Source organism: Ammospiza caudacuta, chromosome 3, assembly GCF_027887145.1.
Source record: "Ammospiza caudacuta isolate bAmmCau1 chromosome 3, bAmmCau1.pri, whole genome shotgun sequence".
Lineage (NCBI taxonomy): Eukaryota > Metazoa > Chordata > Aves > Passeriformes > Passerellidae > Ammospiza > Ammospiza caudacuta.
The window spans coordinates 74,814,837-74,838,803 of NC_080595.1; the positions used below are offsets into that span (position 1 = coordinate 74,814,837).

General features: G+C 43.5%; 2 protein-coding genes across 2 annotated transcripts in view; one reads left to right on the forward strand and one right to left on the reverse strand.

Annotated features, from left to right (window-relative positions):
* The first annotated feature begins 5,064 nt into the window (after positions 1 to 5,064).
* Positions 5,065 to 10,792, forward strand: LOC131556012 (WD repeat and coiled-coil-containing protein). The gene is made up of 3 exons (XM_058802389.1): positions 5,065 to 6,924; positions 8,359 to 8,476; positions 10,250 to 10,792. The coding sequence occupies exons 1-3, from the start codon at positions 5,074 to 5,076 to the stop codon at positions 10,519 to 10,521; spliced, it is 2,241 nt and encodes a 746-aa protein (XP_058658372.1). The 5' UTR covers positions 5,065 to 5,073; the 3' UTR covers positions 10,522 to 10,792.
* A 5,964-nt stretch (positions 10,793 to 16,756) lies between these two features.
* MFSD2B (MFSD2 lysolipid transporter B, sphingolipid) overlaps positions 16,757 to 23,967 on the reverse strand; it is a 39,179-nt gene continuing 31,968 nt past the window's right edge. The window contains exons 11-14 of the mRNA XM_058801840.1: positions 23,438 to 23,547; positions 21,778 to 21,921; positions 19,809 to 19,985; positions 16,757 to 18,814 (exon numbers count right to left, since the gene is read on the reverse strand). Of these exons, the coding sequence (XP_058657823.1) occupies positions 18,757 to 18,814; positions 19,809 to 19,985; positions 21,778 to 21,921; positions 23,438 to 23,547 (489 nt within the window). The 3' untranslated portion in view covers positions 16,757 to 18,756. The remainder of the gene's footprint in view (positions 18,815 to 19,808; positions 19,986 to 21,777; positions 21,922 to 23,437; positions 23,548 to 23,967) is intronic.

A 23,967-nucleotide genomic window follows, 5' to 3' on the forward strand; every position in this document is an offset into this window, starting at 1 on the left:
GCATGACCACAGGAAATGATTTCTCTAATTTCAGCCTTTTAAAAACACTTCCTTTCATAATTTCATTGAGCCATTTTCTGCCTTACAGACTTACCCCAGGGGGTTCTAGGTTGTTATAACCCCCAAAGTCACAGCCACATTGTATGTATCAGCAGTGAACAGCTTGGAAAGTCTGGAAAAGAAAGAAAGAAAACCAAAGATATTTATTTGCAGTACAGCTGCTGAGGAACAACCACTGTGCCTATGCATATTGTGGCTGTGTGACCAGCCATGGCTCATGGCTGCTGGCCAAGCAGCCTCCAGCCTTTTTCATGCTGTTCTACATGTCAAAATAACCAGGCTGTGGTTACACAAATAAGACACACACTGTAGGGCATGGAAATAAACAACTGGTGTAATAATAACTACCTGCACACCATTCTGGCACTCTCATAGGTTGAGTCAATTCCGTTTCAATGGAAATATTATTTTGCAGATTTTCAACTAACTCTGAGTTTTTGTGATATTTTCAGTTCATTTGTTGAACTCTATAAGCAGTTTACATATAACACAAGTTACATGATGAAAATAAGTCTTCAAAAGTACTTAATTATATAATTACATGCATAGGAAACAAAAATAGACATTTACCATGAAAATGTCTCTGAGGAATTCTTAAACTGTGGTCTCTGTGGTTTAAATGTTTATTTCTGTTTATTAATATGGATGGTCAATTTAAGTTTTATATTTAAAAAATAGTGAAATCATTGCTGTTCAACAGAATTCTTTGTGAGACTAAAATTATAGTCAGAAAACTGTTTTTGTCTAATAAAGCCAGCTGGTGGCTCAGGGTCCCAGACACCAAGGGACAATCCTGCTTGCTCAGACTCACCACTGAGGAAAATGATATTATGAAGGTAAGAACAGATTACACATTTGTGTAACAGAACTTCTTGAGAAATTGGCTTGACTGAGCTGTTCAGGTAAGCCAGTGATGGGGAAGGGGGAGGTGGGAATGTCTTTTGCCAAATGGTTTCAAGGCCAGGCTGTATGGGGCTGAGAAACCTGGTCTAGTGGAAGGTCTCCCTACCTGCTGCAGGGAGTTGGAATGAGATGATCTTTGGGGTCCCTTCCAACGCAAACTATTCTATGACTTACTATTTAAAATTGTATATCTCTGAAAATTACCAAGATTTAATGTGAAGATGCTCTGATGGCAGTTTGGTCAGTCAGACTCACAGATGTGTCTCACATATTTGAATCTGTCCACAGCTCTGTGTTAAACCTTCCTTCATTAACTTGAGAGCTTTTTTGTGCTGTTGTTTCCCCTCTGTACAGGCACTCATGCTATATGGCCAAGTCACCACCTAGTGTTCTTCTTTTGCCAAGTTGGAGCAACTTACATATTTGACCTTGCAACTATTTTAAGCATTTTGTTTTTCCCACACCTTTGGCAGCTCATTTTATGGCACCTTTTCCAGCGTTCCAGCATCCTAGCAGGAGTGTGGGTTTCAAAACTGGTACAATGATCTGGTACACTGCTCTGCAGTGCTGAGGAGTGGCAAAGTGGCACAGTCACACAATATAATTAACTTTTTTTTAAAGGGCCTCAGAGACTTACAAAGAGCTATGCTCAAAACAATAAATCAGGACCAGGTAGGTTGTATTGCAGTAGTTCTGCATTGAATTTAGATGGCTTCTCACTTCAGTGTGACCACCTCATGGGGTGGGATACACAACACCAGGGCCTGGATATTCTCGCTCTGGAGGCATCTCTGCTCTTCTGTGCCACTTCCTCAGGCCTCTCCAGGAGCCACATGGGTGTGAGCAGGCTGTGGGTCCAATGTGGAAGTGTCACACCGTGGATGACCCCTGGGGGCAATGGAAATGACAAGAGCAGGACTATCACCTTCTTAGCCTGGCAGGTGATGCTTTGCTTGATGCCAACCATGCTCAGGGGTGCATCAGGCACAGCATTGACTGCTGGTCAAGGGAGGGGACTGTCCCTCTCTGTTCTGCTCTGGTGTGGCCGCACCTCGAGTTCCATGTGCAGTTCTGAGAGCCACAATATAAAAAGAACATCTGAAGGAGGGCCACAAGGATGGCAAGGGTATGGAAGGAAAGTCTTATGAGGAGCAGCTGAGGTCACTTGGTTTGTCCAGCCTGGAGGAGACTGAGGGGACATCTCATTGTGATCTTCAACATCCTCATGAGGGCCAGCAGAGGGGCAGACACTGATCCCCCTGGCAAGCAATGACAGGAGCCGGGAGAATGGCATGGAGATGTGTCAGGGGAGGTTTACACTGCATATCAGGAAAGGGCTCTGCACCCAGAGGGTGGCTGCCCACTGGAACAGGCTCCGCAGGGCAGCAGTCCCAGCACCAAGCCTGAGCTGAGGAAGCGTTCTCAGGCACACGGTGCGATTCACGCGGTGTGCTGCGCACAAGAGCTAGGCTCGATGGTCTTCCTGGGTGCCTCCCAGCTGCGGACATGCTCTGATTTGAGAGCCCCCATCACCTCCCGCCGCCCCCCAGCGCCGGCGGCCCCTCAGGGGCGCTGCGGGGAACGGGGGCGGCACCGGTGCGAGGCGCCCACCCCGTGCAGGCCCCGCCCGCGGGGCCATAGAGCGCCGCCGCCGCAGAGCGGCCGGGCGGGCGGAGCAGAGCCGGCGCCCCCTGCGGCCGGGCGGAGCTGGGCTGTACTGGGCCGGGCGGTGCAGGAGGGGCGGGCCGGGCCCTGCGGGAAGGCGGTGCCCGCCACAGCCCAGCGCCGCCGGGGCTGCAGGGCCCGGGGCCGCCTCAGCGGAGCCGGGCCGGGCCGCCGGCAGGGCGGGTGAGCGCGGCCGCGGCGGGGCGGAGAGGCGACGGGCGGGCCGGCGGGAGGCGGGGAGGAGCGGGGCGGGCGGGCCCGCGCAGGCAGCGGCGGCGCAGGCGGGAGGTTTGTGCGGGCTCCCGGGCCGCCGCTGCCTTGGCCGCTCCGTGCAGGGGGGTCCCTGCAGCGGCTCCTCTGTCCCTGGGGGTGGGACGGACACCGCGTTTCGCCGACACCCGGCCTGTAGTGTGACACCTGCCCTGCGGTGTGACACCTGCCCGGGGAGCTGCGGCCGGGCCGGGCGCTGCAGGAGGCGGTGTGGCTTTGGGCACAGGAATGCACTGGCCACTCTTGCTCTTTTTGCTTTTCCAGGGCAGCTGGGATAGTGAAAACGCCCGTTGTGACACAGGAACCTCTCCAGACGGCCCAGGAGGCTTTAGCATCTTTCAGTGCCTTGTGAGGCACATTATCTCGCATCTCCCTGCCATCAGTAAGTATTGCCCAGCAGTGTGGGTTCTGAGCACAGGGAACATCCAATGTTAATTTTCCTGGAACTGGTCACTGCTTAACATGACTGAGTTTGGTTATAGAGGAGAGGCCGGGTAAATGGTGGAGAAGTTGCATTGGAAGTATCTTGAGTACTCTCCTGTGAGGCAGGATTCAGTGTACTTAAACTTATCCCTGACAGACATTTCCTTAATTGGCTCGTACAGATTATGAAATTCATGGAGTACCTTCCCCTCCTCTCCAAGGTAACCTGCTTCAATGCTAAGCTGTCACATATAGTCAGAATTTTTCCTTAATAGCTGACCTAAATCTTTGTTGAAACTAAGCTGATTATTATCATGCCCTGTCCAGAGTATACCTGGAGACCAGTGGATGGATCTAATGTCACTGGGCTGGTGAATGTTCTCTGGTTCCCACTCACAGTCTTCTCCAGACAGAGAACCCACCTCCTGTGTTTCTCTGATCCCTTAGCCTTGTCGGGCATTTCTATCATCTTGAACTCAGAAGTAGGTTCAGTGGAGGTGCTGTTAGCAATGAGGAAGTAGGGCAATTATCTCCCTTGTGTATCTCCATCCCTCTTAAAACATTCCAGAATGAATTATTCTTACTTTGCAACATATCTCACATTACTGAAATATTCAGCTTGTGATTCATTGTAAGCCACATCCTTTTTTGCTATACCTCTACCTAGGGAATTATTCCTGGAGACGTATCCAAGTTGGCAGGTTTTGTTTTTTTTTTTTTACTAAGTATATTGTTTTGTACTTGTTATTAGGTTGAGAAGAAGTTACTTTGGTCATAATAACATAACTTTCTATACAGTTTTTATATTTGAAATCCATTCTTGCAATCCTCTTCCTACGAGTTTAGATTCATCCACAAATAATTAAAATACTGAGTGGTGCCAAGGCCCTGCACATTGTGATAAACTTTTCCAGTTTGACAGTTTTTAGTCTCAAACAACTTTCTTCTTGTTCTTTGTGTTTCTAACTAAAACTGCAACTCATTCTGTGCCATGGCTTTACATCTGAGCCAAATTTTGTGGAGATCTGAAATTAGGAAACCATCAATTCCTTTGAACTGGCTTTTGTGCACGGAGTAGGGATTGCTCACAGCTCAAAAACTAGAAGTTAGTGTAAAATCCTGAAGTTTTCCCAAGTGTTGATGCCTTGTGTATGCCTTCTTTTAAATTCTTTTTTCTTTCATTTCCTCAGAAAAATCCGCTCTCATCCTAATTCTTTTCAAAATTGCATTTGCTTTCTTAGACAGCTTTCTGGGATAACCATCCAAATGCCTCATTCTCACATGCTTAATACAAGATCAGATTTGTAGATAATACATTAATGCTTGGTTATACTTGTAAGGGGTGACTTTATCTGACCACAAGTGCTCCGGGAAGTTGAGAGTGAGCAGCAATATTTTGAGAATTGTTGATATTGAAGTAAATAGAAAATATTCTGAGAACAGCAAGTTACTGATTAGAATGAAAGGACTGGTCATGTGATGAAAATGCAGCAGAAATCTGACGGTAAGCCTATAGAAACAGCAAAGTTTCTTCCTCTTAAAATTGCATTTCATAGTGGAAACATCATAAACAAAAAAATTACTGGGCTGTGAATTAAGCATAGGTGAACATTATGTTTATATTGACTTCACTGGAAGGAAGAGTCCAGCACTGGCAGGGTCATAAGCTAAGTAATTATCCAGGTACTGTCCTCTAGAATAATTTATTTTTCCTTCTCATTCTGTCTGTGTAGATGTTCCACTTTGAAAGCCATGGAGCTGGGAAAGGCGAAGCTCCTGCGCACCGGCCTCAACGCCTTGCACCAGGCCATCCACCCGGTGCACGGGCTGGCCTGGACGGACGGCAAGCAGGTGATCCTGACCGCGCTGCACCTGCACAACGGGGAGCCCACCTTCGGCGACTCCAGCGTGGTGGGGCAGTTTGAGCACGTGCACGGGCTCTACTGGGGCCCCTCTCCCGCCGAGGCGCCGGCCCTGCTGGCCGTGCAGCACAAGAAGCACATCACCATCTGGCAGCTCTGCTTCAACGGTGCTGACAGGAACAAGCTCCTGGTTTCCCAGGTGTGTGACATCAGCGAGCCCTACCCCGTGCTCCCCCAGGGCTGCGTGTGGCATCCCAGCAAGGAGGTCTTGGCCGTGCTGACTACCCGGGACGCCTCTGTCCTGCCCTCTGTCCACCTCGACAGCTCCAGGATTAACGCGGACATCAAGGGCAGCGGGCTCATCCACTGTGCCTGTTGGACCAAGGAGGGCAACCGCCTGGTTGTGGGGGTGGGCAGTGCCCTCCATTCCTACATTTGGGACGATGCTCAGAAAACACTCAGCGCTTGCTCTTTTTGCCCAATCTTTGATGTGGGAGGCTACATCTGCGCCGTGGAAGCCACGCAGAATTTACAAGTCGCTGTTGCCACTGAGCTCCCTCTGGACAAGATCTGTGGCTTAAATGCTGGTGTTGCCTTCGAAGTTCCATCAAGCGTTGAAACCGAGTCCTTCCCCTCGCAGTCCAGCTTGTGTGGGGAGGAAGAGTATTCTTTGGATGGGGGGAAGAAGTCACTGGAGTCTGAGAAGCCCTTGTCTGTAGTTACATCTCCTGTGGATCTAACTCACATACTTTCTAGCAAGCAGAGTGCTGATTCCAGCCCTCTCCTTCACCTGAGGCCCAAGGATTACCTGACGGGAAGTGGCCAGGATTCCTCGCACCTCATCTTGGTGACTTTTGAAAGAAAGGTTACCACTACTAAAAAAGTGAGCATCCCAGGCATTCTTGTTCCTGATATAATGGCTTTTGACTCCAAAACTCAAACTGTATCTGTTGCCTCCAATACTTGTAATGTTATTTTAGTCTATTCACTGACTTCATCCAATTTACCCAATATTCAACAAATTCAGCTAGAGAAAAGCGAGAAGCCGAAGGGGTTATGCTTCTTGACCAATAAATTGTTACTGATACTGGTTGGAAGACAAAAATTCTCTGACCCTGCTTTTCTTCCTTCCTCAAGATCAGACAAATACATGATCCGATTGATGATTAAAGAACTGATACTTGAAGTGTGTCCTTCAAAGGCTGTGTCAGCTGATGGCAGCTCCAGTTTGAACCCTTCCAGTGTTACTCATGATCCCTCTAGAGATGTCCACCCACTCAGCCGTGGGCTCCTGATTCCAGATCGCTCTGCCCTCCAGTCCCCCACAAGCCGAAGGAAGCTCATTGAAGAAATCAAGAGTCCTGCTTATGAGCAAAACTTGGTGTTGAACATCAGTGACTTCAAAGAGAAAAAGATTTCCATGAATTTTCCTCCAGCTGTTGAGACTCTGGATGCTGAGCCAGTTAATCGGAGCGTGGCACTGTCTAATGCTTCAAACAGGCCAACGTCCCCAAAAAGGCAGCATGAGGCAGCTTCCAAAATATCCAATTCTTACAAGAATAACCTGTTCAGTGAGAAGGAGGCGAGTTACTTTTTGAGAAATGTGGAAAAATTGTCTGGTAACTTCACAGAATTGCAGCACCATCTTTCTGAATTAACTGAGCTGCTAAAATCTGGGAAGAGAAATCTTCCAGTGTACCCATCTTCTCAGGAGCCATCATTTATTAAAATCACCTGCCAGGTAATTTTAATATTGGAAGCCTTAATGGTGAAACCTGTTTATGGCTGTATGTTCTTTGTAATGCTCAAATAACAGTCAGTAGGATTAGATTTCCATCCTGTTCCTGCAGGTAGTTATATATGGTTATAAATCCCATTACTCTGCAGGCTTCCAGTGTTTTTAAAGCAGTGGGATATCCTGGAATGTGCAGCTCCCTGCCCCACCTCACACTGGGCCAAACCCCTCAGCTCTGCAGTGAGGCTGCTGGGACTCCAGAGGACTCACATATTGCAGCCCAGCTGCAGAATTAAAGCCCTTTATAGAGATCTAGGAAGGGAATGCTTTTCCTAGGCAACATCTAAAGCTTTCTGTATAGAAATTTAGACAAGTGAAGATTTCCATGTGTGGGAATTGGTATCGATCTCCCGCTCTCCTGTGAGGAAAACTAAAATAATGGAGACTGAAACAAAAGCAAATTGCCCTGGCTTTGAAACAGAAATGTTGCTAATTAGCATTGAGAGCACCATCCAAGGAGGAAAGAGACCTTTAGGGACACTATAGATAATTCCATTAACATGGCTTAAAAATGGATTTAAAGTGAAATTTCACATGAAAAACACATTGTTTGGCTGAAAGATTTGCCCTTGCAAATCTCATGCTAGAAAGGGTAAATTACCTGATTATCAAAACCTGGCAGAGATCTACTATGTCATTTCTAGAATTCAGATTAATTAACTTTAGTCAATATTCAAAGTAATTTAACCTGCCATTTTCCTTTCAATTACCTCTTACTTTTAAGCTTTATTATTGAAAAAAAGTCCCAACTTTTGTAGCATTGAATTCAAGTTCTAGATCATATTCCCTCACTCTCTTCACTGTTTTCCATTGTAAACATTTAATAATTGTAATAACAGATTTAAAGAATGCCTTCCTGTGCCCAACTGGGCATATTCTTTGAAGATGCTTTTTGGATTTAAGGCTTGGGGCAGTGATGGTTGGGGTGGGACAGATAAGCCCTTCTGACTTGTGAGTCTGTTCCTCACCCCAGCATTCATGAGTAGGAGTTCTCACTTCTGAAGTTTTGGTTCAGGGATGGGTGGGGAAAGGTGAGGGTAGAAAACTTGAAGCTTTACAAGCTCCCTGGGGAAGTCCCTCACAGATGGAAGGATGGGGATGAGGATTGTGCTGTGGATGAAGCTCATGCACTCCAGCAGCAGTGCATGATTTTCTCCCCTGTTCTGACGTGCTGGATAAGCACTGTTCCTTGCTGCTGTCACTCATGAACACTTTGACAGCTGAGACTTCAAAGGATAAATCTTGCAAATGGGCCTGAATGTGTGAAGCATTTGACTTTCTGTAAATAATGCCACTGAAGACACGTCTGTGATCCTGTTGTGATTAATGCCATTTTAACTATACATCACAGTAGCTAATGACTGTTGCTTGCATTTTCAGAGGCAGCTTTCCAAAAGTGATGCAGATGAAAGTCGGGCTGTTCTCCTCTGTGGTGGTAAACTCCGCCTAAGCATCGTGCAGCAGATATTCAACCTCTCCCTTGTAGAAATGCAGCACGGTATGTTGGGATTATCCAAGACTAAAACACTTCATACACCTTACCAGAGAAGCTGTGGCTGCTCCATCCCTGGAAGTGTCCCACAGCCAGGTTGGATGGAGCTTGGAGCAGCCTGGTCTAGTGGAAGGTGTCCATGCCCATGGCAGGGGAGTGGAATTGGATGAACTTTAAGGTTCCTTCGTACCCAAACCATTCTGTGGTTCTGTGTGTCATTCTTAGTGAGCAATAGCAATATGCACATTCCATCCAGGGAAAAACCCAAGAAATAAATAATGAAAGATGAATAAAATTTTGCCTTTTGTTTTTTCTAATAATGTGAAAATTCTTCTCTGATTCTTCTTTTACTGAGAAGAGTCTTTTCATTATTAAAAAAAAAGAAGGGCAAACTTACATATTGATGCCTTTATCAAGTAACTAGTTATACAGGAAAATTGCTTTCAGCCAGTGTTTTACTTGTTTTCAGCTGCTCTATAGAGAGAAGTCTGAGTAGCAAGGAGAGTAGGGTTGACTGATTTGGGAGTACAGTGTTCTCTATTTGAATCTGTGGCTTCAGCATCTAGACTTGCTGTAGGAAATCCGGTAGCACAGAAGCAGCTCTGTACACTTCAGCAGTGCATTTCACATCAGGTTTTGCTGTGAGGAAAACTGCCTCTCCTCCTGCCGTGTTCTCCTCTGCTGTTTCCAGTTCATGCTGTGCCCATTCCATGTGTCTGTGTACATGTCAGTTCTGAGTGGCTCACTCTGGGCAGAAGTAGAAAACACACTTTGGGGTATGATTTCCCACTGCTCCAGGTATTCCCTGTGCTATATTCCATCTACTTGCCCCCTGTATCTGCTCTCCCCCTGCTTGCAGATCGCTGGGCAGCCATCCCAAAGCCTAAGGCTGCTGTTCTTGCCATTGTCCAAGTTTTATTTCTCCTAAAGAATTCTAGAGGGAGTATCTTTGTTTGAAATATACAGATGCAAAGTAGAAATGGTATTTTCAAATCCTGAGTTGTATTGATTTTCAAGTTTGGTCCAAATTAAGCCAAAAGATTAGATGGTTGTGTGCTTTTAAGCTACAATCTTCTTGTGACGTTACTTGTGACGTAAAGTTACATAATACAAATTTACAAACAGCTGGAAAGGCTCCTCTGAATTCCCTTACCCCTCGTGAGCTCTATTTTCTTGCTTTATCAGCTTAATGGATAAAAATATAAAAATTTTCTAGTTTATTTATGTTGGCAGAAGTCAGGGTTTCAGATTCAAATTGTAGACAAAAAAAACTAGCGATGAAGTCAAATAGCAAATGGCCCAGAGGTTTTGGGTTTGTACAGTATTGTGAAGTGTTCCTTCCTTGTATTTCTTGGAATTAAGTATAGGGAAATTATGTAATAAAAGCAATCTCTAAATTGTCTTTATTACAATAATTTGTCATTTAATTTACTAAATATCTGCTTTTTATAGTATCTGCATAGCTTTAGCACTGTGAAGTAGCTTATCAATACCTAATTAAAATCAAGTGTGGATGCTTATGAATTCTGCTCAGAATTTCAATCCTCCTCCTCATTTGAAGCATTTATTATTGTCTCCTCTCCTAATGTCAAAATCCATCATAGTTGCCAAGTGTCCTTTATTTTTGAGATTGTACAACCTGTATATTTTCATACTTTTTCTTTTCTACAAAGTTGTAAATATACCGAAGCATTTAATTCTAAAAGAAATTTAATTTTTACCTTAAAGGTACCCTAATTACACAAAGATTTATCAACAGCCATGTGCTTGTCTTCCCAGGTTCCTCTTGGATCGTCCTCACAGCAGACAGCGAGGGCTTCGTCCCGTTAATGTTCACATCCACACAGGAGATCCTCATCAGAGATGCCACTGCAAAAGGCTACAGTGCCCACTCCTCCAAAACTCTGGACATCATCAGTTCCACACAGGGGTGTAGATCCACTTCTTCTGAAAGCCTGGACATCACCAGTTCTGTGGAAGTACTGAGGGACTGCTCCTCCAAGACCTTGGACAGCATCAGCCCTTCAGAACAACCCAGCAATAAAATGTAGTTTTTGGCAGTGGTTTTGCAATACCTCTCTGATGATGGGAGGCTTTTATGTTTACTGTATGGGACTGCAAATTATTACCAACAGTCTCAAATGTCTGTACAATTTCTATAATTTTTGTTGCATTGTAAATTATTTATTTGATCCTTGGAAATGTTAACTTTTTTTTTATACTGAGCAGTGTTTTTTAACTATGTCTCTTGAGGTACAGATGAGGTTGAAAATGTGCATTCTTACAGGTTTCTGAGCTCAAGTTTCCATCTTGGTCTTTAATACATTGGTGGTTTTAGATAATAGTAAACTTGGATAATAAAGAAATCTTTGAAAATGCTGCAATGTCTCCCATTTCCTCTTTTCTGCCAAAGCCTGAAATATTGCGCAGGTGTTGTTTAGGAGTGCACCTGGGTTTGCACTGTTGTAAGCACCAGTGGAAGGTCATGGAGTTTGGGACAAAATAGGATTATGAGAAATATCCATATTGTGTGGAAGCAAGATCCTTTTCCCCTCCTGTACCTGCCCATAACACTTCTCTGCTTCCATCTCTGGATTTGGGGAAGTGGTTGCCACATGTCTCATCCAGCTAAAGTCTGACAGAAGAAAATGTTCTATGGGCTTTTGTAGTGAGACCGAAAATGCAATGAGGAGATGTAGAAAAAGTTTATGTAAGCACAAGTTTATGTAACATGATTGCAGCGCTGAAGAAAAGACTAATCCAAGATTGCTCCCCATAAAATCACAGCATGATAACTTTAAGCAGTTTATCAGGCTTTCACAGTGGCACTTACTGTGTGAGAAGGCATCAAGCAGCTAGATTATAGAATTGGAGCTGCTGTCTCAGGACAAAGATAATCTCCTTTTTTTTTTTATTGCCTATTTGGAAATTTAGCCGCTGTCAAACAAAATATATCCACAAAAACACAGTATTAAAGATACAACACTAGCAAAAGCTGCAGAGAGCACTCAGCATTGAGTGGTGAAACTACAAGTTAGAGTTTTGATGAACAGGGAAGAAGGAAAACAAAGTGAAATATTTTGGCAGTTTAGGACTCAATCCTTTACATATCATGTCTTCTCAGTAATGGTCACTCTTTCATCAAAAGGTGGACCATGATTACACCTGTCCTTACCAGAAAGTCACTGACACCTCAGCACTGGGTGTGGGTTCAAAGCAGGCTGGATGCTGGGGACGGCCCATGTTTCTTCACAGCTGCCTGACAGTCCTTTCTCATGCCTGTTCCTGATTCCAACATCCCACTAACCCATGGGAGGAGAGGGTCAGGGCTGAGCACTCTTGGCTCTGCAGAACACCTTGACTTTGAATTTCTTATGCCTCAAATGCTGCTTCTGTAATTTTGTTATGTAGCCAAAGAGTGTATAAAAATCAGCTGCTTATTTTGGAATTGTTCCCACTGGGTGTGGGTTCAAAGCAGGCTGGATGCTGGGGACGGCCCATGTTTCTTCACAGCTGCCTGACAGTCCTTTCTCATGCCTGTTCCTGATTCCAACATCCCACTAACCCATGGGAGGAGAGGGTCAGGGCTGAGCACTCTTGGCTCTGCAGAACACCTTGACTTTGAATTTCTTATGCCTCAAATGCTGCTTCTGTAATTTTGTTATGTAGCCAAAGAGTGTATAAAAATCAGCTGCTTATTTTGGAATTGTTCCTATTTGTGTTAGGTTGACAAGAGAAAGTCTCCCACCAGAAGTGTGCTCAGCCTCAGATTGTACCAAACAGACCTGTGGAGTTCTTCCAGTTCCCCAGGTGAGTACCAAGGGCTTACCTGTGCACAGGGCAGTGCCATGTAGGGTAAGTGGAGCAGACACAGCAAGGGCAAGACACCTGCTAAAAGCTGTTAATAGTTTGGTCAACAGATTACACTGGCTCTTCATGGTATGCTCTGTGCATGTGGACAAATACCGCATTTGAAATATAATCCTAGGAATCTTGGAAGAATAAAATTCTTAAGTTGAGGGACTTGCTTATTTAATGGAATCACAGAATCATGTGGGTTGGAAGGGACCTGAAAGATCATCTAGTTCCAACCCCTGCTGTGGGCAAGTGTAGGGGGATAGAATATAAGAAAATAAAGATAGTGTAGAAAGTAATCTTACCCCTAAGGAGTTGCAGCTGGGCCAATTAGCAAAGATTAGGAACAGGCCTGACTTTAACAGGCCACAGCTGTAATCAATGAGAAGAAGAGTGCTATAAAAGAGTGGGGTGGCTGCTTGCGAGAGGAGTTGAAGTCAGTTGGCCACTTTGTGAAGAAGGCGGCAGTGCTCTGAGGAGATGCCCAAGAGAAACAGAAGGTATGAAACTTTTGCAATAAGGAGACAACACTATGGAACCCCTGCAATAAGACGACATCAGGCAGGGACACCTTTTATTAGACCAGGTTGCTCCAAGCCTATCCAGCTTGGCCTTGAACACTTCCAGGGATGAAGCATTCACAGTTTCTGTGAGCAATTTGTGCCAGTGCCTCACCACCCTCATGGAAAGTAATTCCTTCCCAATGTGTAAACTAAACCTGCTCTCTTTCAGTTTAAAGCCATTTCCCCCTTGTCTATTACCACATGCTCTTTTAAAAATTCCCTCTTCAGCTCTCTTGTAGGCACTGGAAGCTCTAAGGCCTCCCCTGATTCTTCTCCGTACTGAACAGCCCCAGCTCTCTCAGCCTGTCTCCACAGCAGAGCTGCTCCAGCCCTCAGAGCATCATCATGGCCTCCCCTGGACTCACTCCAACAGGTCTGTGTCCTTCATATATTGGGGCCCCAGAGCTGGACACAAGAGTTCAGGTGGGTTCTCACAGGACTTCTCCCTCACCTTCTGTCCATGCTGCTTTTGATGCAGCCCAGGACATATTTGGCGCACTGATGCACAACAAAAGCACATTAATGCACGTTTGGCTTTCTGGGCTCTGAGCACATATTGTCAACTTATGTTGAGCTTCTCATCAACTAACACACCCAAGTATTTCAGGGCTGCTTGATTTCAAATCAAAGTGCTATTTCTAAACTTATGGGATGAGTTTCACCAAAGCTGAATGTTAAAAGAAGGCCAAATAGTTGGAAAAAGTACCAAGCCTAATCCAAGAAACCTTAAGAGAAGACTGCAGGTTTTAGCAATCTCTCTTCTCTTATGGCTTTTCCTTCATGCCTACAAGTCCCTTTGAGAATTCTGGAGTTGCCCATTCTCTCTGCTAGGCCAGCTCAGTACAGCTGAGACTTTGCCAGGAGTTTGGGGTGGCTGCAGTTCTGCTTCATCCCACACTGATGTCAGCAGGTACTTCCATGCACCGACACTCATGATCCAACACGTCCAGCAACTGTGGGAATTGTTGAACCTGCTGGATGTGGAAATGTGCAGATTCTATTCTATGACTTTGAAGGTGACCAGAGGGTGAGTTTATTTTGGAAACACAAGGGAAGTTAAGTCCTCATGGGCTTCAGCCAGTTTGAACAGAAACTTCTCCGCCAATGTAAACCTGTTACATCATCGCAGTGACAAGCCCTAGGCAGACAAAAACATCCTCTAGGTGAAACAGATGAAATTCCATGATGGAGAAAGGTGAGAGGGAAATTCTTCTGATCCTTTTCTGAATGTAGATGATGCCATGTACATCAGCAAAAACAGGCTGGCACGGGATGGGTGCTGGGCCTCCAAAGTGGAGCTTTATCAGTGAAGCTGAGCAAACGGCCATCATCAGTTCCATGAGACCTGAGCAACTCTTCCTCATCATGTACAGCAGAGCACAGCAAAAGTGAGGACAGACATCTGAATGGTGTACCTGAAATTCAGTCTCATCTAAGATAATTTGGAGTGAGAAATAGAACAGGAAATAAAGTTTATTTCTGCTTCCACACTTCCAGAGCAAACACATGTTCCTCTACCATCCAGCAGTTCTGCTGCTCTCCAGCTGGGCTTGGAGGCTGCCTCTCTGTAATGCCTCTAAAAGTGGTACTGAGGACCAACCCCTCAGAAAAGCACCACAGCTTAAAAGTGTCCTCTCTTTGTTCAGATCTATTGTGTCAGTTTATGTCTTCAGAGACTGTAAATTCTCAGGTGCTACATAGCAAAAAGTTTCGTCCTCTGCCTTGGGACACATGCTGCTGCTTCATCTTCTGAATGAAGCTTCTCAGTGAGTTAGCATCTGGCTTGTGCAGCAGGTTTGCTGTTTGTGAAGTGAAAGCCATCTGATTTCATACTTTAAGCCTACAGCATATACACATTCTTGTAACCATAACACCCAGCACTCTTGCTGAGTAGCTAACTTTCTGAATTGCAGAAAGTTAAAAAAAAACCCCAAACATTCAGTGAAATTGCATGAAAACAAAATTCCCTCCTGCACTCACCCGTTGTATGAGTCCAACTGAGCTTTCTATCAGTCCAGAAGATTTCTTAAGGAAAAGGCTACTGTAACACTTTGAGACTGTTTTTACACAACTATGATATGAAATTCATATGATGTATGTGATTGACCACTAAACTGCTGTAATCTATTGGATGGGACTTTGAGCTAACCTGCCCTCTCTTCTTCATCTTACAGCTGAACAACAGATACCAGGTCTGAAAGGATCCAAGTTTCCTTGGTGGAAACTCCTCCTCTCAACAAGATTAATTTAACTCTATGTTTTCTGTCTACAGCCCAGAAAGGCAAGAAGAGAAGTAAATGAACAAATGGTACTTGGAAACAAACTCAGAACTCAAAAGCACTTTGCTTCAAAACATTTTCCTCTTCAACTACTTTGCTCGGAATGCTGAAGGTGAATAAAGATGAGAGGATGCAGCAGGGATTGAATCAAGCAGCAATTCAGGTTCAGGAGTGACTTAAGGAATTAGTACTCAAATCTTCAGAGCTCTTCCTGAAAAGCCAGTGACCTGACACAGAAGGCCCTGGCCTTCAGAGACTCCCCAGGGACAGATGTCCAAGGTGGTGCCCACCTGTTAACGTGGGGGACTTGGCAGAAGGGATCTGATCCAGCTAAGCCAAGGTCGGTCAGTGAGCTCAGGGGCAGGCAGGGGACAGTGAGGCAGCAGGTGAACACAGAGGCACAGCTGGTGGCCAACAGCAACCCTCTCCACCAGTGCCTGGTGGGAACAGCAGCTTGGGTATGGAGTTACCTGATCACCAGCAGGAACCTTTGGGGAGGTGGGGAAACCTTGGAAGGTGTCAGCATTGCTGTTAGGCAGGAAAAGCAATGAAACTGGAAGAGAAGACTGAGTTGATGGTTAGACTTGATGATCTTAAATGTCTTTTCCAACTGAAGAGATTCCATGATTCTTTGACTGGTGACCAGCTCAGCTATTGAGTGCCAGTAACCAGCCCAGTATGGAAGATTTGGGCTGCCCTCACTACACTTCAGTAAGGAATTGGACATGGTTTGCTTACAGAGCAATACCCAGTGACACACCACTCTGTTATCCTTGTCTTTCTTCCCATATTTGCTGGAATTGCCTATGTGCAGGTGGGAAAGTGCCGTCCCTTATGCACCCAGCTGGTTTAATCCAGTCTCCCATATTCTTATTAATGTTTCTGGATATTACCTGAAGGAGAACCCCTGGGAATTAAACCTGGCCCCTGTTACTGCCAGTCAGTGAGAAGGCAAGAGGTTTACATTAGATTAGCATTTAATCTGAATGCTTGTCAACATAAAAAATTGCTTATTTCAGTCACGTGTTCTGAACATGCATAAGGCATACACATCATTTAAAACTGACAAGAGACATATAAATCTCTTTCATTTTACTGCACCAACGTTGAGTCTAAGAAAAGAAACGTACAAAAATAATCTTATCCTGCACTTAATCCTCCATTCTTCTGACTTGCAAGAATACACCCATTTTCTCAACAAAATTACATCAACGTTATATTTCTGATAATGAAATAAAATAATGAGATTTTCAAAATATAAAAATAGTCTGCTTCACTTAATCTACAGAAGCTTTATCTTTTCTTTTGGCAGTTCCTGTTGGTACCATATGCAAAGTGAGGACTGAGTATATTTCAGTGAGATAAAGATCACGTCTCTCTGGAGAAGAAGAAAACAGTTTACAATCAGCCAAGTTTACCTTCCAAGAGTCTGAATTCAGACTGGGTGTTATGCAATTTTAGAGGCAACTGCACAACTGATCTAGAAATAGTATTGCAAGTCACATTCAAATGGCTTCACTCAACCCCAGCCAGCATTTTCTGCAGCCCTTTTATCACTGGGCTGAGTGTTCAGTTAATACAAACTGACACAGACCCACTGCCTTGTAGCTACAGGTTTATAGTAGCCGCAAACATAAGTCATTAAAAAACATTAACAGCCTTTACTGAGCCTTCTGGTTATTTTTAAACGTGGCTATTCAGAAATACACAAATATTACAGAATAAATTGAATGCCCCAAACTGTTCTCTGTGATGTTTTGGAGCTATGTGATATTGCTACATAACTTACCTACTTCAAAGTGCAGTAAATCTGCTATTTCAAATTCCATCAGACTCAAAATTGTAAACCGGCTTATGGTTTTTATTGTTGTAAACACATATGCCCCAGGCATACATATCTTGGTTTGTCCAAAAGCTGAAACAAGGAAGAAAACAAAAACCCCCAGCTTTACATGGCAAGTCAACAGAAATCTTAAATGAAGTTAACTCATACCCACACACACTCAAAACATACCCTTAGAAGCTCCCTCATAATTAAACATTTTGAGGACAGTTCATAAGGCCTTTGACTTCAAATTTGCCTGACAAGGCTTCAGTATCAAACACGAGATGCTCCGTGGTTGCACGCTCCGTGATTTCACATCCCAGTGTCCTTCAGCAAAATCTTTCCCAATTTTCCAGCCCAGCACTGTGAGCCACTCCCAGATGGCCCTGAGCAAATCTCAGGTGGCCCTTGCTGCAGGTGTTCCTGAACAGCAGCAAGCCTGTCCTCCAAAGGCACTTCTGGTACAGCAAAAAGGCACTCACAGAGTCACACAGGGAAGGCAGTGGGATGAAATTCATGTCTTGTCTTGCATTGCTAATTTCTTCAAGGTGAACTAAACTCTTGAATTCCTCACTCTCCCTTCCAGATTTAGATATGTCTTCAGAGTCCCACCATTTTAGCTTGGAGCCAGTCTCTGGAACCACCACAGAAACCAAAAATGAACAGGTCTGAACTTCAGTGCCCCAGAAGGTGCCTGAGATTAGGTGTGTCTTTAATTTAAAAGTGTGCTCAACAGTACAAATCTATAATAGAAATGAGCTGATGTATCTAAAGCATGATAACATCCATGACTGAAAAAAAAAAATCACCATTTAAAAGACTGGTGGAGCCTCATTATTACAAAATAGGTGCAAGCTGAGATTAATACCCATGCCATGTTTTTTGTGTGAGGCAGAGAGCCTACACCATGTGAGAAATGGGTATGGTGGTTAGTTAAAGACCAAAATTTAAAGAAAATTGAATTACATAATTTTTGGAAGGAACTTCTGATTTTTCATATCTTCATGGGAGATGTTGATTTTGAAAATGCAAAGTTCTCATTCTCTGACAAAGATCAGTTTACAGGTTTCAGAAGCAAGAAACATCAGTAACAGGAAATTCAGGGTTCTACTTCTTATAGCATCTATTAACTTAGATTACCTCAAAATCTCTTTCAAGAATATAAAAAAAATCTGCAAAATAGGTCTGCATGAGTGATTTGCTTAATTTCAAAACAAAATAAATCCCAACTTCATATAGTATACTTCAAGTTCCCAAGTGCTTTCCAAACACAAGAGTGTGCAAGTTACAGATAGAGATTGTGCTCAGAATCCACCCCAGCCCCCAAGGGTGAAGTATATTGTGAGTTAATATTTGTATGGTGCATCATGAATTGGACTCAATGACCCTTCAGAGGGTATTTTCCAATTCAGAACCTTCAAAGATTCTCTGGTCTTTTTTCTTCCTCTTAAGTTACAAATGCATAAAATCTCCCATGAACAAGACCAGAGCTTCCCATTAATCATTGAAAAAAAACCAATCAAAATACCCAAGCCTCCAATAGCTTGCATTTCTGAACACGTGTAATGTCTTTTTTAGCACAGTGCATGGGGTTAGGTGTATATTTGCACAATGGTGCCCTCTCTTCATTTTATTACTGGCTATGTCAGAATCATCCTTTGTCCTTTTTGGTAAAATGTGAGCAGAGAAATGACCTAGAAAACTCTCACAGAGTTGTTGGTGGGATGTGAGTCTGTATTTGGAAAGCCACTGCATTCAGAGCTTTCAGACAGAGGTGTCCTTTTCATGGCTGTCCAAGTTCTCCGTGCTTTGGTGGCTCCTCCTGGGAAAAGCAGAACAAATGAAACATGAACACACTTGTGGCTTTCACTGCTGACTCGCTGAGCTGAGTTTGGCAATCTCAAACAGCTGAGAGCCCCCAGCAAGGTGTGGTTGCTCTGGACAATGACTGAAGCTCCTGAACAGAGGAACCAGTCCCATTTCAGATTGTTTACCCTGTCCCCTCCAGTCTGCACAGAGGCCTTTGTCATATCTGCCAACCCCATGCACATATCTTAGATATTTTAGGGCATGAAGTGGTCCCAGCCACCCTTGCTTAGGTCCTGGAATGGACCTCTTAGCATGGAAATCAGTTTCCAATTCCAGTAAATCAAGATAATAAAACCAAGACAAAGGAACAACCTATTTATTGTTATTTTATCCATCAGTCTGCTAGGACTCTCCTTACGGATGTCCTCAAGAGTTGACAGAGGTGCATGAATTTGAGCTAGACAAGATTTTCCTTGGAGAAGGAGCAAAAAGGAGGAAGGGAGTGACAGAGTAAAAAGGGAAAGAATAGCTCAAAGCTGACCTCTTTTTTTCTCCCACAATCTTTTCTGCCTACACTTCTAAATGGTTTGGATGTTTCTTGTATCCCATAAACACCAAGAATGCAGTCAACAACATAACATTTTCTTATATATTAAAGTAAATTGTAGCTATTCACATTACCCCCACAAATTTAATCTATGTAGAATATTCCTCATTTCTGGCCTGAAACAATGTACCACAATAGTGCTTTGTGAGCCACTCCAGAGAAAATGTAAATACAGCAGCTGAAATTTCTGATAAATAGCCCTCTAAGCAGGTTGTAGTGCACTACAAAAAAGAGATACTGGAACATGTCATGGTACCATTCTGTCAATAATTTGACTAAGAGCACATTGTTTTATTTTGTTGTAAGGCATATAGGGATTCATTACAACAATAATTTTCCCAGTATGATTAAGAGCTGCTGTAGGGCTGTTGCTGCTGTTTTACTGCCAGTCCAAACTTACCTTAACTCTTCAAGGGCAAGCTTTGTTTCTTTCCGACTTTCTTCAGTGATGGGGTAGAAAAAGAGTATGAGCAAACCTAAAAGGATGAGGATGGCAGGGACTGCTCCAATGAGGAGTTTCAGTGTGAGGATCACATCATCTGACTGTCTGCATATCCCTGGCTTGTACCCAGTAAACCTAAACAAATGGAAACAAGTGGTGTGCGTATGTCCAAAGCTAAAAGGCTGTTGTTCACCTGAAGGCTTCCTTCTCTCCACTCCCCCCACTCTTCAAGACTTTTCTCCCATTTTCCCTATACCTCTCTTTTTTCCTTCTCCCCACTACATTTCAAATTGTGTTTTTCAAACCTCATTTTTGTGCTCAACTTCAGATAACTGCATTATCTCTGTATTTTCTTTTTATTATATATAACACAAGCTAATTATTGCTGTTGAAATTGATCAAATTGCTTGCATACTTTTAAAGAAAGGATTGTGGAATCCCATGGAAGGAAATAAACCAAAGCCTGGCAAGTTCTGAACATGAGGCAGAACTTTTTTCCTGTGCAGTGACTGAGCCCTGAACAGATTGCCCAGAGAGGCTGTGGAGTCTCCCTCACTGGAGATATTCCAGAACCATCTGGACACAATCCTGTGCCTGTGCTCTGGGATGACCCTGCTTGAGCAAGGAAGGTTGGAAGCAGATGAGCCACTGTGGTCCCTTCCAGCCCTACCCATTCTGTGATTCTGTGGTTATGTGAAATTAATCTGTTATGTGTTTCCTATTAATATTCAGCAAAGTATTCAAGCTCTGTTTTAAAAGCATGGAAGTAATTTCACCAATTTCAACAGCAATAATTAACTTTAATTTAAACACACACTTAAGCACTCGTCTCAAGATAGACAAATTTACTCAAGTGCTCAGAGTTAGGTACACTTCACTGGTTCAGGGCTTCCTTGCAGTCCCACAACTGCTGATATACTCAAATTCCTACTTCTTATTTGTGGAATGAGTTTTTCTTCTGAAAATCCACCTAATAAAAACTCATTTGGCATCACTCTGCCTTCTGTGTTCTCCCACAAACATCTGCCTTGGCAAATTGCTGGGACCCAACTGGAATGTAATTGAAAAGTGGCTAATTGGGGAACAGCAAATTGTTTGAGGCTTTTAGCAATAAGCAGTCAAAATTCCTAAGCTCAAAATGTTCAGCCAGCATTGCCTGTTATTTAGCAATTTCAGCTCCAGGCCCCGAAGCAAAACATTCTGGTTACTAGAACCTAATCTGGAGCAGAGGGACAGATTTCCCTTCTAAGTATTTATTGTGTGCTGTAGCAGGGACAGGCACAGGCCCTTTCTGCCAGGTCTTGTGCAAAAGGCAGGGCAGAGATGTCACTTAGCCTGCCTGGTCAGAACAGACAAGATCAAATGGGAAGAGACCATAAACCCTCTCCTAAAGTGACATGGTCTAGGTGACAGGCAGAGCTGTGAGAAAGGCTGTTCCTGACTCTGATCAGTATCCAGTTCCCTAAAATGATGCAGGAATTAGTGATCCTTTCATGCTGAACAGGTCTCTGGCACCCCCAAAAGCATTCCAGTCCATGCAAAATCCTACAAGCTCATAGAGACAGTCCAGTTCAGGTGCAACAGGGAGTGCACAAAGCACCTGTATCACCTGTGGGGGACCTTCATCTGCTGCACTTTTGTGTTTGGTTCTTTATTCATATAAGCCACTAAAATTTACATGAGTAATTGAAAGGAGGAAAATCTGAAGGGAAGTCTGGTTTTTCTGAATAGAACCATGTCAGGGCAAGTAACTTAATGCTCAGTTGTCTGGCCTAGATGGCACCAATCCTGTCTTTAGTGGTCAGCCATCTGGAGCTGCTGGCGCTTTCAGGCTCAGTGCATGCAATTAACTCCACAGGGTAAAAGTGTTGTAACCTCAGAATGCTTTCAGAGTAGATCCACTAAGTGGAAACATAGTGTTACTTACTCCAGTCCTGCTGCAGAAATTCCTAAGCCAATTCCTGCTGACATCTTGGTAAAAAAAACATAAGAAGAATAGAAAATGGTTTCATGTCCTTTCCCATGGGGATTCTGCAGGCGAAAGTTATCAACAACATCAGGCAGCATTGACCTAGAAGTGAGCAAGATAAAAGAAAAACTCAAGCCAAAATTTCTTTTCAAAGTCCAAATTTCATGAAATAGAGCAGAGCCCTCCTCCATTTTTAAGCTGATTGATGTAGCCATGCACATGAAAGAATCCAGTTCAAAAGGTTCTACGCCTGGAAAGAAGGGCAAAAAATGTGTAAGAAAAGCATGGCCATATATTGCAATGTGGAAAATCACTGAAAAGCCATCAAACACTTGAGAGGTGACAGAATTTCCTAGTCTGCCTGTCATTCCAGTCAGAAGTTGTGATATTAAAAAAGAACAACTCCCCCCCCCAACATTTCTTAAGATTTCAAGGGACTCAATGTCTGAATAGTTGCACTCTGAAATAACTCTTTTGACAAGGTAACAACATTTTCAGAAACTAATGAAACCTATTCTCTTTCTAATTCAAAGAGACTGAACTAGGTAATGGGGAATTAGAATGGAAGCTGCTTGAATGTTAATTGTGAATTGACTTTTTTTCCAATATATGTAATCATTTACTGTTGGAAAAAGAAAAGTTTTCTCACCCTCTGTGCAGAAAAGCTTACATAGTCTGACAACTAATTTCAAACTATGTATTCCATGATCTCTTGGAATTTTCAAGGCATGGTACAAACAAGTTATGAAAAAACAGTGCTCTCAGCAATGGTCTTGCTTTCTGGTTAATGTGATCTTAATAACAATTATTCAGTCTGAAGAGGAAATGTCTTGCCATGCTCATCCTTGAGGTGTTTTTCCCCCATTATTTTCAGTCCTCAAGTGCAAAAGACCTTGAATTTTTGGCTTCTTATAATCATAACCTTGTGTATTTGATCCATTAGAAAGGACTACTCAAGCAGGGACACACAGAATCATGGAATGGTTTGGGTTGGAAGGGACTTTAAAGCTCATCTCATTCCAGCCCTCTGCCGTGGGCAGGGCCACCTTCCACTATCCCAGGTTGCTCCAAGCCCATCCAGCCTGACCTTGAACACTTCCAGGGATGGGGCATCCACAGCTTCTCTGGACAACCTGTGACAGGGCCTCCCCACCCCCACAGTAAAGAAATTCTTTCTAAAACCTAATCTAAATCTATAATCTTTCAGTTTAAAGCCATTACCCCTTGTTCTATAAGTACATGCCCTTATAAAAAGTAAGGTTAGACATAGTTTGCCTTGTGTCCTCTGCTACATTCTTAATTGCTCAGCATTAATTGATTTGCCTAACTTCATAATTCCTGAGGCAATGTTATCACACGTTGTACAGCTACTTAGATTATTGATTAATTTACATACTCTTGTGTACAAAAAGCAGCTACAGCTACAGTGGATGTTAACAACAGGGCAACAAAGCTCGTATCACGGCATATAGCATCCACTACAAAACCAAAAAAACATTCTTAGAAGAAGCGACTCTTGTCATATTCTGCCTTTTTCAGAGGCAAATTCCATGCAGTGGTACATACATGTAATGCAGAAATACATCCATTCTCCAGCTCAAATGTAAAATTCTCCTACCATGGCAACAGAAGAGATGCTGCAATGCTCAGACCAGACACGAAGGCCACGAAGTAAGCCAGGATCAGGTTTGGAATGGTCACTAGCATGACTGCAAAAGGAATCATCCACTGAAGAAGAAAAGCATTATGTCTAAGTTACAGCATGCACTACTCAATATCATACAGATTGTTCCCTTCAAAATACAAAACTGTGTTACAGAACAGTACACACACAGCAATGTCTCATACTTCAGTATTTTGGTCAAATTGCATTTCCAAAAAGCCCTGAGCCAATCTGTACTTAACTACCCAAAATAATTGGAGAAAAGTAGGACAAGTGATAGTAGTGTTGTCTCTGTTAGCAGTATTAGGGCTACAACTGAGCTAGTAAATTAAACAGACCCAAGAGCCTATTTACCAGTCGTGAAGCCAACTCACAGATCCTGGCCACATTTATGGTTCTAAACACTCATGATCTCCAAAATACCCAAGGCCATATAAATACTTTGTGTGAAGAGCCCTAAAGCAGTTGATTCCCAGACTGCGTTA